We start from the raw sequence: 14,951 nt of genomic DNA, 5'->3' as shown, positions 1-14,951 counted from the left end.
CTACCACTCCCAGAACTCCTAGCGGTCTTCCAGGTCCCTTTGCAAGGGGCCTGCCGGACATCAGGTGAATGTCAGCAGAGAAAGGAATCCAAGTATTTTCAGTCCAGTGAAAGGAGAGCCGAAGGGAAGGGAAAGTGGGCGTCAGCTCCTTTCGGGAGACGTTCTGTCTTGATTGACGCAGTTGGAGCTAACGTTTTTGCCGAGCACACCCGTGCAGCGTCACCGGTGTGCGCGCGAGCGCTGGAGCCCGCGTCCGGCCGGGTGTGTGGCAGGTCGCGAAGGTCTCCTCTTCACAGCTGGAGTCTTCCCTGAGCCGGGCGGCCTTCCGGGAGCATGATCTGCACTCTCCTGAGAGCTGTGCGGTGCACGGAGAGGCTGCATGGGTGCCCCGGGAAGCCATGGTTTCTGCCACACTCTGTGCCTCACAGAGCTTGCTCGCAGACTGAGCCCAGGTGGAGATGGGGGCTGCAAGAGCAGAACACGACGGCGCGACCTAGGTGTATTTGGGGAGTCACCCAGAGATCCATTTGGACGCAAGTACGGAGCCCCCAGAGCGCGAAGGAGGACGGCAGCAAGCAAGTGTCTGTGCACAGGAGTCAGGGCGGGGAAACCGTCCTCTCAACGTCACAGAAAGGTAAAGGGGATTCCGTGTAGCGATCAGTCTCAGCAAACGTGACGGGAGCTGCCAGTGCCCTTTATATAAGTTCAGAACCGAGAATAAGCGGTACACGCAAATTAAAAGGTAGAACCGTTGAAGGCAGTTCAGAAGCAGAGAAGATAGGCCTACAATTTTCTTCCCAGATTTGAGAACTCACATTTGACGCTTGATTTTGATGCAACTTTGCTGAATTATGCCTGTAAGATTTTTCTCAACTTTTATTAGTTTGGTGTGGAGAGAGCTTATAAAACCGTTGTTTAATGTTTTGTAACAGACAAGTAGATTTCCCAGGTGTTACTTCATCTCATTTGAATTTCACCGTTTACTTTTTCAGACAGGACTCAGTAGTATGTATAAGGCTAATTTCCCCGGTTTCGCACAACTAAAAATTGAGTGTGAGTATTTCTAATCTCAGTTTCCTAATAGCCATGCCAGTACCTCTTGGGACAACCACACCTGTCTTTAGCCTCTAAGAATAGCGCTGTCTTTGACATATGGCCCTTAGATGCAGTGCTGTTTTTTATTTACTATTTTGATCAGTGGGAGGCAGTTTTAGAGGCTTCCATTGGACTTTACTCATTATGGTATGGTGGGCAATGCACCTCAAAGGACCTAGTTTAGGGACTGTTGTTGCTGATGACTGAGTATAGCCGTTCCAGTTATAGTTTGAAAATCAGGGAAATGACCATCTGGTAAGTCCACGCAGCTGTGACCCTCTTACATGCCAGGCTCTTTATTACATAGCCACCACAGGTACTTAACAGAGGGACCGTAGAGACTCCTTAGGTTATTGATGTCAGCTTAGACACTGTCCAGTGGACCTTGAAGTGTCCCCTTTTCCAGCATAGGGTCACCAAGTTAATGGCCGAGGGGCTCTGGTGAAGGACCAGGGGAATCTTATACTTGCGCAAGTGCCTCCTGATGGAGTTGGCCTTCCTTCGGTAAATGAATGCCAGGAGTGAAGAGCGGTTCAGGTCCAGAAACCGAGCTGTTCGTTGTCACGACTGTTCCCACCTGGCTTCAGTGCTGGGCCATCCCCAGGGCTGTCAGAGCACCTTGTGAGCAGTGTTTTCCAGGCCCTCCTTCGGGACAGCCGGCTTTGGTGTCTGACATCCACTCGAGCACACCCACAGTTCGCTGTGGCAGTGCTGTCATTTTTACTTCACTTAATGTGGACCCCGCTCGCTCCATCTTTCCAGGCACGAGCCGAGCTGTGCACCAGCTCCCAGGCTGCTTGTCAGACTTCAGTGTTTGATCGGAGAGTGCTGATCAGTCAGCTCCCATTCGTCCCGGTCTGTATTTTGCGCCCCTTCCCATCTCCCTTGGGATATAGCTGGCTCTGCTGGTGGGGCCTCCAGCCACTTCAGGGCTGGGGTGGCCCGTTTCCTCCTTCCTTCCAGTTACGTTGTACCCTGGCCAGAACACGTGTCTTGCAAGGTGGAAGCCCCCACCAGGTCTTCGAGCAGGAGGAAGAGCTAGCCTTTAACAGGGAGGCATGAGCTGCCACTTCATGTGGGAGGCTTCAGAGGAACTGGATCAAAGGATTTCCTAATCTTAGACAGTAAGGAGGCATTAAGATCAAGTACCTAAAGTACCAACTCCTCAGCCCTGCTCCCAGAGTCGGCTGTGGTTCTTTGCAAATAACTCTTCAGGTGATTCCAATGCGCAGATTTGACAGCAGCTGCTCCAGAACACACGCTGACCCCTCCCATGTCCCAAACCCACATCTCACCTGCTAGACATCCTGAAGCCAAGAGTATCCAGCTCATGTCCGGCACACATGTAACCAGGGGTGTTTTCTCTTTACAGTGAAAGAAGCCGGAAGAGATTTTACCTACTTAATAGTGGTGCTTATTGGAATCAGCATTACAGGTTGAAATCACAGCAAGTATAAACCTCCTGAATGTCTTTTTTACTTTCCATTTGTCTCGTTCTTGTTTTGCTAGATCTCCTTTTTCTGTGATTTTCAGGTGGCTTGTTTTACACGATCTTCAGAGAACTTTTTTCTTCATCTAGTCCGAATAAGATATATGGGAAAGCCCTAGAAAAGTGCAGATCACATCCCGAGGTTAGTCTTCAAGGCTGAGTTATACAGACTCCGACAATAGGAAGGAAAAAACGTTGGGGTGACCGGGGGAGTGGTGGGTAGAAGTCACATAGTGGTTCCAAGACTGGTGAAATTTATGTAATAAATCGGAATGGTTAGGTTTTGATTATGTTATTAGCTCCTTGTTCGCTACTTGAAATACTTTGATTTATGGGCAGCACCCAGAGGTCCATACAGGGACATTTCAATTCTAATTGTAAAAGCTTAGACTATATCAGCATGTTAAACTCATGCAGTAAGGGTCCAGTCTTTTTAAAAACCTGATCCATGACCTCATGATCATAGTGGGAATTGTTGGAGCTTACTGAGAGCATAGTGCACACCACACACTCTGCCCAGGCTCTAAGCGCTCAGTCTCTATCCTGCGTGCAGAAGAACACTGACATTTAAAGAGAGTAAATTAACAAAGCTAAGATGACCAAGCCAGTAAGAGGGAGAAAGTGAACGTGTTAGTCTCTTAGTCGTGTCTGACTCCTTGCGACCCCATGGACTGTACCCTGCCAGGCTCCTCTGTCCAGGGGATTCTCCAGGCAAGAATCCTAGAGTGGGTTGCCATGCCCTCCTCCAGGGGATCTTCCTGACTCAGGGATCAAGCCCTGGGTCTCCCACATTTGTAGGCAGATTCTTTACCTTCTGAGCCAGGGTGGAAGCCTGGTAAGAGGGAGAGCCAGAACCTAGTCCAAGTTTGTCTGATTCCAGATCTTATGTCTTAAGCACAGCCTGCCTGAACCACACCCCAGGAGTAGGCAGGCGCAGAAAAACCGTGTTGATTTTTTTTTTTAAAGGATCCCATCGAGAAGGAAGTTTTCCATAGGGCTTTCCAGTCACAGAGAGAAAGCCAGTGTAGCCTGTGAAGGCCCAGATTTCTTACTCCCTGGGTGCAAAGCTTCGGCATTGAAAAATCTAATTCATTTAAAGCTTAATTCTTGTACTTTGAAAGAATATGGCATATAGCATCATAAATCGCAGGGCTGTTTCTCATATAGACCAAGGACTAATAACAAAGAGACGGTCCCTGGGGAGAGCGGGAAGGTTTCGAACCTGCAGACGCTGTCAGCATAAGTCCTGTCAGCATCCATCCCCTGCCCTGGGTTTCCCTGGACACCGCCTCCATATGCTCCATCAGTGTCTAGTCCTGTCGGGACAGAAGCCTCGGGAGCTAACGGTCTCTGACGTCTTTCCTTCGTACTGAACTTGGGCGATCTGAGAGCTGTGGGGAGATGCCACTCTGAGTGAAACTCAGCAGGGAATAAGGAAGTTCCCATTGTAGTTCCTGGGAAACCTAATTCTACCTGAAAAGATACGCTTTACACACTCCAATGATAAATATGACCAGTCACGTAGTTAAATGTTGGAAGAGATGAAGAGTTGCTGCGTTGTTCACAAGCTAGCCGTTCAGTGATCCTCAGCATTTGGAACAAAAGAGAACTTCCCTGAATAAACGCGGAGTGGGATGTTTTCAAGCTCATAACTTAATTTGCTGCCTGAACGAGCTCTACAAAGAATAATTAAACTTTAACAACTTGATTTTGTCAGCACTTATTAGGGGCCTGTTCTTTGCCAGGCACTGTGACTGACTGAAAAACAGAAAATTCTAATGTTCTGATACTGACATGTTTAATCTATTATAGTGAGTTATTTGAAGAATTGTCCCATTTGTTTCATAGTTACTATTGTTACATAGTTCTTTAATATGTCTCATCTTACCTATTACTTCTTTTTCTTTATGTCTGAAAATTCTGATACTGAAGACACTCAGCAAACAAACTAAATATTTCCAGAGTTGAAGCAATATTTGTTTTACTTTCATATCAAATTTGTATTTTATGAAAATATTCCAAAGTATTTGCATTTTCAGTTCAGTGAAAATTTCATTTCCACTTCATTGAGTTTTCCCATTAGGAATAATGGTTTCCTACCCCTCGATCTGGTTTGCTTTAAATAGGGTCATTTGTTTTTATATGTGTGTTTAGTGACTAAAGTATCATTTTGCTCTCATAAGTTTTAGTATCAGACACCATTGGGTAAATGTTGCTAAAAATGTTCAGTGGACATTAATTAGAGTGAACTCTGGGAGATAATGAAGGGCAGGGGAACCTGGCATGCTGCAGTTCGTGGGGTCGCTTGGTTTGTCAGAAAATATTTTTCCAGGAAGCTTTAAAAAACCATAACCCTGACGGAGCAGGCCTGGTCTGTGTGCTCTAGGTCATCAGTGTCTTCGGCGAGCCCGTCAAAGGCTACGGGGAGGTGACACGGCGAGGCCGAAGGCAGCACGTTAGGTATCGGATCAGCCGGGATCCGGGGGGCTGGTGGGAGAGGCTTAAGTGAAAGGAAGTCAGGCTTGTGTTATTTCATTTTCTTGACAGCTTTATTGAATACAAGAAAGATGGGCTGAAACACATGCGAGTGAAGTTCTACATCCAGGGCTCGGAGCCTGGGAAGCAGGGAACCGTGCACCTTGAAGTGAAGGAGGTGAGCCGTGTGGGGTAGGGGTCCCGAACCCGGACTCACGGGAAGTGCCGAGGGGAAAGCACGGCCTTGATGCTGTTTCGTTTGTTTTTGTTTTTTTTCCAGAACCCAGAAAGTGGTGAATATGAATTTCGGTATATATTTGTAGAACTTGAACCCTATTCTAGAACTATTGTCGTTGAAGATAATCGATCCTGAGACAATCAGAAGAACAAGCAAGCTTGTGTTTCCTGATGAGTGTGGCAGGCTCTGATCATCACAGCCCTCCGCCAGCCTCTGTTTTGAATAAAACAGGAGGGAGTAAAACTCATAAAAGTGAAGGCTACTGGGTAGTTGTTACATTTAGACAAACTGAATTAGAGATTTTCTCGTAGAGTGAAAGATCATGAAATAGAGCATACTTTATGTTAAATCTTTGCATTAATGGTCAGAGTTTCTGCTGTACTTAACATCTTTTATGATAAATTTTTGTTATTAACAGTTTTACACCATGTAATAAAATAAAGTTCAGTATTCAATGCTTTTTTATGTTGTATAAAATCTGTGAAATAAAGTTGAAACTAATAAGATGTTCAATTGAGAAAGGAGTACATGAAGGCTGTATATTATCACCTTGCTTATTTAACTTATATGCAGAGTACATCATGCGAAGTCCTGGACTGGATGAAGCACAAGCTGGAATCAAGATTGCTGGGAGAAATATCAGTAACCTCAGATATGCAGATGACACCACCCTTATGGCAGAAAGTAAAGAGAAACTAAAGAGCCTGTTGATGGAACTGAAGGAGGAGAATGAAAAAGCTGGCTTAAAATTCAACATTCAAAAAATTAAGATCGTGACATCCAGTCCCCTCACTTCATGGCAAATAGATGGGGAAACAATGGAAACAGTGAGAGGCTTTATTTTCTTGGGCTCCAAAATCAGTGCAGATGGTGACTGCAGCCATGAAATTAAAAGATGCATGCTCTTTGAAAGAAGCTATGACAAACTTAGACAGCATATTAAAAAGCAAAGACATTACTTCACCCACAAAGGTCCATCTAGTGAAAGCTATTGTTTTTTCCAGGAGTCATGTATGGATGTGAGCGTTGGACCATAAAGAAAGTGAGCACCGAAGAACTGATGCTTTTGAACTGTGGTGTCGGAGAAGACTCTTGAGAGTCCCTTGGACTGCTAGGAAATCCAACCAGTCCATCCTAAAGGAAATCAGTGCCGAATAATCATTGGAAGGACCAATGCTGAAGCTGAAGCTCCAATATTTTGGCCTGATGAGAAGAACTGACTTATTGGAAAAGACCTGATGCTGGGAAAGACTGAAGGCGAGAGGAGAAGGGGACAACAGAGGATGAGATGGTTAGATGGCATCACCGACTCGATGGACATGAGTTTGAGCAAGCTCTGAGAGTTGGTGATGGACAGGGAAGCCTGGCATGTCGCAGTCCATGGGGTTTCAAAGAGACATGACTGAGCGACTGAACTGAATAAAAAGATGCCCAAAGCAGCTTCTTTTCATCTATTTTGGAATCAGACTCGAGATGAACATTTGAAAATATTTGAGAACTAACCATTTTAAGATGTTTTATCTGTGTTTTGCTACCAAACATTCTCAGGTACTTGGAATTTTCTTAATCAGGCCTCTCATATTCCTTTCCTGGCAAAGCAGTCATGGAAGCTTCCACTTAGGTAGGATTTGTCCTTGCCTCAGTGGCATTTTCAAAAGTCTTCTATGAGAGTTGGGGTCACAAGGCATTGTTTTTGCCCTGAAGTTATTGACCATGCATTTATAGCACACCAAGAGGTACACATCAGTCTTTTGCAGCCCCAGTCACACACCTGTGCAGCCAAAAGTACCACCTGCCAGATGCGGTCTCATTAAGTCCTCACATTCACGTGGGGCCGGCTGGCTAGATGGGGGACGTGGGGCTCTACTGTTCTTTACTGTTACTGGAAACCAGAAACAGGCATTCTCATTCATGCATTCAACCTTACAGTACCTTTTAAGGTATCATTTTCATTTTTGTACCTTCAGTTCTTAGCATATCTGGAAGATAGTAGGTTTTCAAAAGTTGTATTAAATCCAAGCCTTAGAAGCATCTAGACATACTTCTAAAACACAGCATAGTTCTCAGAAGCTGACTTTAAAAGCTGCTGAAGTCGTAGCGTGCCGGCTCTAAGAAATAGAAGACTGAAAATTATAGATGCAGTATTGTCACAGCTGAAAGCATTCATGGATTAGTAAAACAAAATCACAACCAAAATAATGTGCATCTAATGCCTCTGGAAGGTTGAAACTTCTGTAGGAGCAGGCTTGGAAAAAGGAAAACATGAATACTGCTCTTCAGAATACATACACACACACACACACACACACACACACATACATCAGCAAAAGATGGTTTTGCAGCAAAAGAACAACCAGCTTGTAAAAAGACTTCATATGCAACAACAACAAAAAAACCCAGGTCTCCCACACTGCAGGCAGATTTTTTACCAGCTGAGCCACAAGAGAAGCCCAAGAATACTGGAGTGGGTAGCCTATACCTTCTCCAGTGGATCTTCCCAACCCAGGAATCGAACCAGGATCTCCTGCATTGAGGTGGATTCTTTACCAAGTTGTCAGGGAAGTCCTATGTAACAAAATGCAAAGAAAAAAATTAATATTTTGATCATACAGATAGTGGAAGCACAGTTAATGCTTTGATACATGTCTATTGATTTGACCAAAGAGTTTTGTGCACTTTTGGAAAAAAAGAATTTTTTCATGGTAAAATATTTCTTTGCAGTGAAAATGGTGTGACTATTTTGGTGGCTCAGACAGTAAAGAATCCACCGGCAGTGCAAGAGACCTGGGTTCAATCCCTGGGTGGGGAAGATACCCTGGAGGAGAGCATGGCTATCCACTCCAGTATTCTTGCCTGGAGAATCCCCATGAACAGAGGAGCCTGGTGGGCTACAGTCCATGGGGTGGCAGAGTCGGACACGACTGAGTGACTAACACATTTACTCACAAACTCCCAACATAAACAGCTCAGAATAACCATTTGCATTAACCAGATACTCTGGGTCTGTCTTTTCAACATGAGGCATCTGATGCTGCGGCAGTCAGTGATATACACAGAGCTTCTAAGAAAGGTGCCCCCCACTTCCCCTGACACCCCAAGGACCTGCTGAGGCATCTGCTCCTCTTCCACTAAATCCTGTTTCCAGATGCCCCACCCAACCTAGGAAAGGATTAGTCAGTGCTTCTGTTTACAGTCATCATTACTAAGATCTCTGGTAAGTTGCAAAATGCCTCTCCTCTTCTTCCTGTCCTTTCCCCTTTTCATAGAATTTATAGGGAACTTTTGTTAAAAACAGTTAACAGCAATGCAAAGACCTCATTAGATATTTTGCATGTATCCATTCCATGGATTGAAGATCTAAGGAATTTTCAAAATAGTACTAAAAGGAAGCATGCCAAAGTGAAATATTAGTTGAAATGGTCAAATTCATCAGCTATAGAGATCCTGGCTTTATTTCTGGCAACTAGTATCCATCGGGGCATGTATTGCACACTTAATATTTGGTACATGTGGCAGCATCACAGGCTTCCCTGGTGGCTCAGTGGTAAAGAATCCGCCTGCAATGCAGGAGAGGTGGTTTCAGTCCTGGGTCGGGAAGATCCCCTGCAGAAGGAAACGGCAACCCATTCCAGTATTCTTGCCTGGAGGATCCCATGATCAAGTCACAGGCAGAAGACAGAAAAGCAGTGGAGGAAGAGAAGAACCAAGTGACTTGGCAGCAATGACACTCCAGTCCAGGGGAGCCTCAGTGATGAGAACTCGTTATCCACATTCACCGACTGTTCCTGCCACGTGCAAACGGAGACACGGGGATGTTCATCTATTTAAGCAAAGTTGTCACCATTGTCTCAGAGAGGAGGAAACGCTACCAAACAAACATGTGCTCTGTGGGGCCGGCAGATTCCTGCTTACAGAGGAGACGAAGGCCTGTGTGTTGATTTCTCAAGGAACCAAAGAGGCTCAGACAATGAAGACCAAGCTGTTCATTTTTTCCAAGAAGCTGCTGTGTGTGATGGGCTGCCTGCGGAAGCTCCCAGTTTTGCTTAGGAGCAATTCAGATAAAAACCATCAAGCTTTTAAGCTAAATGTCATGGTCATTAATAGCTACTTGTATCTAACCTATAGTTATGTAAAGTGGATGAAATACATCAAAATATTTCATTTTTCAAGTAGTTTTGAATAACTGGATTGCAACAGGTTTATTCTTTTTCATGTCAGTTATAAAATGTTCATTTCTGTCTTTTATCAAGCATGACGGCATCATCGTTAGTATTATTATTAATATACTGGTTTAGTTTATTTGGTTCAGATGGTAAAGAATCTGCCTGCAATGCAGGAGACCCAGGTTCCATCCCTGGGTTGGAAAGATCCCCTGGAGAAGGAAATAGCAACTCACTCCAATATTCTTACCTGGAAAATCCCAGGAACAGAGGAGCCTGGTGGGCTACAGTCCGTGGGGTCGCAGAGTCGGACACGACAAACAGTATCATTTTATTTCAAATTTATGCAACCAGGACATGCCGGAACATATGCTAAGCTTCTCATGAGTGATGCCACCTAGCAGCCACCTTGCTTGCAGGGCTCACCATACCGTCTGACTGTGGGGAGGAGTGCAGCCTGTGGCTTGACTGCTTCCAGTCCTTGAAGTGGTCTTGATTTGGTTGCTGTGGCTGCAGGCCTGAGCTGCCAGCACCCCTCCTCTGTCTGCAGAGGCCGCCTGCAGAGTTCTAGAGACAGGAGTAGAGGTTGGGAATCCCAGGGCAGGGGCACACAGGGGCCACTCGCTCCAGTACCCAGGCATCTTTGCCCAGAAGCTCAGTCCCCAGGGGAACAGTGGGATGCGGTCTCTCCCACTTAAATCCATCACAGCTCAGCTTCCCTTCGGGGAGCTGCCCGTGAGAACGGGGTCCTTTGTCCGAAGGACACAGCTCTGGGAGCTGCCTCAGTCCTTGAGGGTTTGCTTGCAAACATAGCTCTCTGTCCCGCCACCCCAGAGATTAGGCGCTTATTTACTGCAGGCACCTGGAGTTCTGTGCAAACTTCTCACGCCCAGAGAAATGTTATCTGGTGTAAGAAATAATAACAGGGAGCCATTCCCATGCTCTCAAGATTTCTTGTGACTGTTGTAAGATGTATAGGCCAACCAAGAAAAAAAAGTCAACTGTCTTGTCTTTCTCACACTCTTCTGTATAAATATGAGATGCTGAATAAAGTTGGTGTCAGACTGCGTCCCTTCGTGGTGACGTGTCTGAACCTCTCGACCCCATCTTTGTAGTCTCTTGCTTTAGTTTCTTTCTTAGCCCCACCGTGCACGTTCTCGGGACCTGATCGACTTTGCCGGCTGGCACCGGCAGATGGCGCCTGAACAGGGACTTGAGAATCGGAGCGCGACGACGGCCGCTGCCCACCAAGATTGAGGTAAGTAAAGAGGAATTCCTAATTAATTAAAGTAAAGGGCAGGGAGGGTGATTGTCGAGAGTAATACATCATGGGACAATGCAATAGCCGCCAGTTATTTGTACATATGTTGAAAACTATGTTAAAAGGTAGGGGAATTCATGTAAATAAGTTACAGCTAGAGGAAGTTTTTACTTTTTATAGAAGAGGTTTGTCCTTGGTTTCCAGAGGAAGGAACAGTTAGTCTGGAAATTTGGAAAAAAGTAAGAAAACAATTGCAGACGTATTATTCCTTACATGGTCCCAATCGTGTTCCTGTGGATGCTTTTTCTTTGTGGACTCTCATTAGAGACTGTCTGGATCCTGAACATGAGGGACATAAAATTCAAACGGCTCTCAGGGATTCCACGGACCCGAAGCTGCAGAGCCTTCTGCCCCTCCACCTGAGCCGCTTTATGCTGTGCCTGAGGGAACAGCTTGTAAGGCTGGAGGGAGTGATGATGTGTTAAGCTCTGATGAACAGGAAGAGTTAAATGAACAAGCGGCTCAGTACCATAGAGAGGATATGCCTTGGGAAATGATGGTTAACATGCAATCCCCCTCGGGAAAAGGGAAATTAAAGCATTCAGGGCTTTCTGAAGAACAGCTGGAGAATTTAATTCAGAAGATTGTTATAGCAGTAAACAAAGATGCATAGGGAGACTCCCACTCCAGCCAGCCTGCGCCTCCAGCATATCCTCCCTTGGTTCTTGCTGGACTCGATCCACCTCCGCCTTTCATAGAACCACGAGAGCTTATATCTATCCCTGCTTCTTTGCTCGGTGAAAACATAAAAATTAAAAGTGAGATATTATTATCTCCTCTTCAACAAGCGATTAAGCGAGCTAATGAAAAAGGAGAACATATTTCCGGGTTTTCAGGAATCTATCCAGTGTTTGAAAATGCTCAACAGCAGAGGTATTATGAGCCGCTGCCCTTTAAACAACTGAAAGAGCTAAAAATGGCTTGTGCACAATACAGCCCGACTGCGCCGTTTACTCAGGCTATTATAGAGGCTTTAGGAAATCAGAATCTGCCACCTAATGATTGGAAACAGGTTGCTCGAGCTTGTTTATCTGGAAGAGATTATTTACTATGGAAATCTGAGTTTGCTGAGCAATGTGGGATCACAGCCGATATCAATCGGCGACAAAGGACTGAACACCACTTATGAAATGATGGTGGGAGAGGGAGAATATCGAGACACTAACAGTCAACTTGATTATTTGCCTGGAGCCTACCCTCAGATTAGTGCTGCGGCTCTACAAACATGGAAAAAGCTTCCAAATTCTGATAAAAAGACTGAAGATTTATCTAAAATTCGCCAGGGGCCAGATGAGCCATATTAGGATTTTGTTGCCCGCCTGCTTGAGGCAATTGGTAAAATGATAAGAGATGAGCAGGCGGGAATGGTGTTGGCTAAATTGGGTTATTGCCTTAGCTGGTTTTAGTGGATGGCTTGATAATCATTATCCCTCAGATAAAATTTTGCAATTTGCTCGTTATCACCAATTTCTCTTCCCAAAAATCGTTGTTTCTCAGCCCCTTGCCGACGCCCTAACTGTATTTACTGATGGCTCTTCTAATGGAATAGCTAGTTTGATTATACAGGACAATACTACCACCTGGCGTACTAATTGTAAGTCTGCTCAAGAAGTAGAACTATTTGCCGTTTTTCAGGCTCTATTACAAATTTCTGCTCCATTTAATTAATATTCTGACAGTCAATATATCATAAGAGCCTTAAACACTATTGAGACTGTTCCATTTATTGGTACCCTGAATTCTACTATCCAAACTCTTTTTCATGATATACAACATTTAATTTGTTCCAGAGTTAATAAATGCTATTTTGGTCATATTCGTGCTCACTCTGGGCTTCCTGGACCTTTAGCACGAGGCAATGCTTTGGCTGATGAAGCTACACGTATGATATTTCCTTCATTGGAACAAATGGCAAAAACTTCCCACAGCTTACACCATCAAAACAGCAATAGCTTAAGACTTCAATTTGGCATTACTCGAGAAGCTGCCAGACAGATTGTTAAGCAATGTCAAACATGTCCTCAATTTTTTGGCATCCCCCATTATGGAGTTAATCCTCGAGGATTGTTGCCAAACAATATATGGCAAATGGATGTTATCCATATTCCTGAATTTGGTAAACAAAAATTTGTTCATGTTACTATTGACACCTTCTCCGGCTTTTTACATGCCTCTCTACAATCCGGAGAAGCTAGCAAACATTGTATAGCTCATTGCATTAAATGTTTTGCTGTTATGGGAACCCCTAAAACCATAAAAACAGACAATTGTCCAGGATACACTGGAAAAAATTTTCAATTATTTTGTACACAATTGTCTATCTCACATAAAACAGGTATCCCTTATAATCCTCAAGGTCAAGGAATCATTGAACGGGCACATCAAACTCTCAAACATCAATTGCAAAAACTAAAGAAGGGGGAATTATATCCCAATACCCCCTCCAACTCTCTAAACCATGCTTTATTTGTTCTAAATTTTTTACAATTGGATATAAGTGGCCGTTCAGCAACACAGCGATTTTGGAACTTTGATGCACAAACAATAAGACCTAAAGTCTTTTGGAAAGACCCACTTGTGGAAAAATGGTATGGACCAGATCCAGTACTAATCTGGGGACGAGGGCATGTTTGTGTTTTCCTACAGGATGCCGAAGCGCCACGCTGGTTGCCGGAAAGGTTGGTACGCACAGCGGAGACAATCTCTAGCAAACCAGATGAGGAGATTGACGATTCAAGAGCATAATGAATTACCATCTCGGCAACAACTTCAGGCATTGATGCGAGAGGCACAGAATCGTGTTGCTGTGCAGGGCGATTCGATATCGCCTTTAAGCTTCCTAATAACCTTATTAATTATCTTAAATCAGATTAATACTGCACATTCTGAAGAATATTCAAGTGCTTACTGGGCTTGTTTTCCCGACCCTCCCCTTCTCCAACCAGTGGGCTGGGAGGGTCAGTCTATTCCCATATACACTAATGATACTGTGGCTTTGGGTGGTTTTTCAGATAAACATGTTATTCCTAATCAAGTTAATTTCTCTTATCATGGAGTGTTTGATCGCTTACCTATTTGTCTGTCTAGATATTTTAATTCAACAGAATGTCTTTTTGTTGGGGAGTCCGGATATGCTGATTATGACAATGGTTGGAGCCTGTATATTCCTGGAGTAACAAAAGAGTCTGGAATTCCTCAATGTCGTAATGGAATTGGTCCTTTAGATATTCCTTTCTGCGACTTTGGAACAAGGGGAAGAGTCACTGCTGCACCATGGAAACTGTGTCGAGATGGAACTGCTACGGTTTATAACATATTTGGGACAAATGAGTCATTGTGGGACTGGTCTCCAGACTCGGCCCGAAACCCTGGAGCTCAAGATAATAGGAACTTTGCATCCCATATTTGGAACTTGGGCGGCTCTAAAGTGTTCCAAACAGAAATCTGGAAACTAGCTGCCGCCCTTGGATGTGAGGGTTCCTACCTTCAGGTGGGATCGAAAGTGAGACATGGTCATTTGTGGAATCTCACCATGAGATACCCTCGTGCATGTGTGCCTCACCCTTATGCTTTGCTAGTAGGATCTGTAAAAATACAACCTGGTTACGAAATTATAATGTAACTTGTAACAATTGTACCTTAACTAACTGCGTCAGGGGAATTACTAATCAAACTAGGGTTTTAGTCTTAAGACAGCCTGCTTTTGTTATGGTTCCTATAAAGATTAATGGGTCTTGGTATGATGAAAGGGGACTTGAACTTTGGAGAGAAGTAGAGGGTGCTTTAATGCGTTATCGCAGGGGAATAGGGTTAATAATTCTGGGATTTGTAGCTTTGGTAACTCTTATTGCTCCCTTGATTACTGCAGCCCTGTCCTTGGCACAATCAGTACAAACTGCAACTTTTGCTAATAATCTGGCACAAAATGCATCCGTTGCCCTGGGGACTCAAGAAGATATTGACAAAAAGCTAGAGGATCGATTGAATGCCCTTTATGATGTTGTAAAATTTTTAGGTGAAGAGGTTCAAAGTATAAAGTTGATATTACGAGTACAATGTCATGCTGATTTTTGATAGATCTGTGTTACTCCCAAAAAATATAATGGTAGTATAACTGCTCGGGATAAGGTGAAAGCTCATTTAGAAGGTATTTGGCATAATGAAAATATTTCC

The 14,951-nt window shown here is 44.3% G+C and overlaps 1 protein-coding gene across 1 annotated transcript; it reads left to right on the top strand.

Annotated features, from left to right (window-relative positions):
• Positions 1–55: 55 nt before the first annotated feature.
• On the top strand, positions 56–5,757 carry TIMM21 (translocase of inner mitochondrial membrane 21). Its single transcript, XM_086372631.1, has 6 exons — positions 56–634; positions 2,468–2,530; positions 2,629–2,726; positions 4,971–5,044; positions 5,132–5,237; positions 5,340–5,757. The coding sequence occupies exons 1-6, from the start codon at positions 334–336 to the stop codon at positions 5,430–5,432; spliced, it is 735 nt and encodes a 244-aa protein (XP_086228757.1). The 5' UTR covers positions 56–333; the 3' UTR covers positions 5,433–5,757.
• Positions 5,758–14,951: the final 9,194 nt, after the last annotated feature.

The sequence above is a fragment of the Bos grunniens genome, chromosome 24 (assembly GCF_055505025.1).
Source record: "Bos grunniens cultivar Pamir isolate PY7600 chromosome 24, Bosgru_T2T1.0, whole genome shotgun sequence".
NCBI classification, from domain to species: Eukaryota; Metazoa; Chordata; class Mammalia; order Artiodactyla; family Bovidae; genus Bos; species Bos grunniens.
The sequence above is the reverse complement of the archived record's forward strand: the minus strand, read 5'-3'. Positions and strand labels throughout refer to the sequence as shown.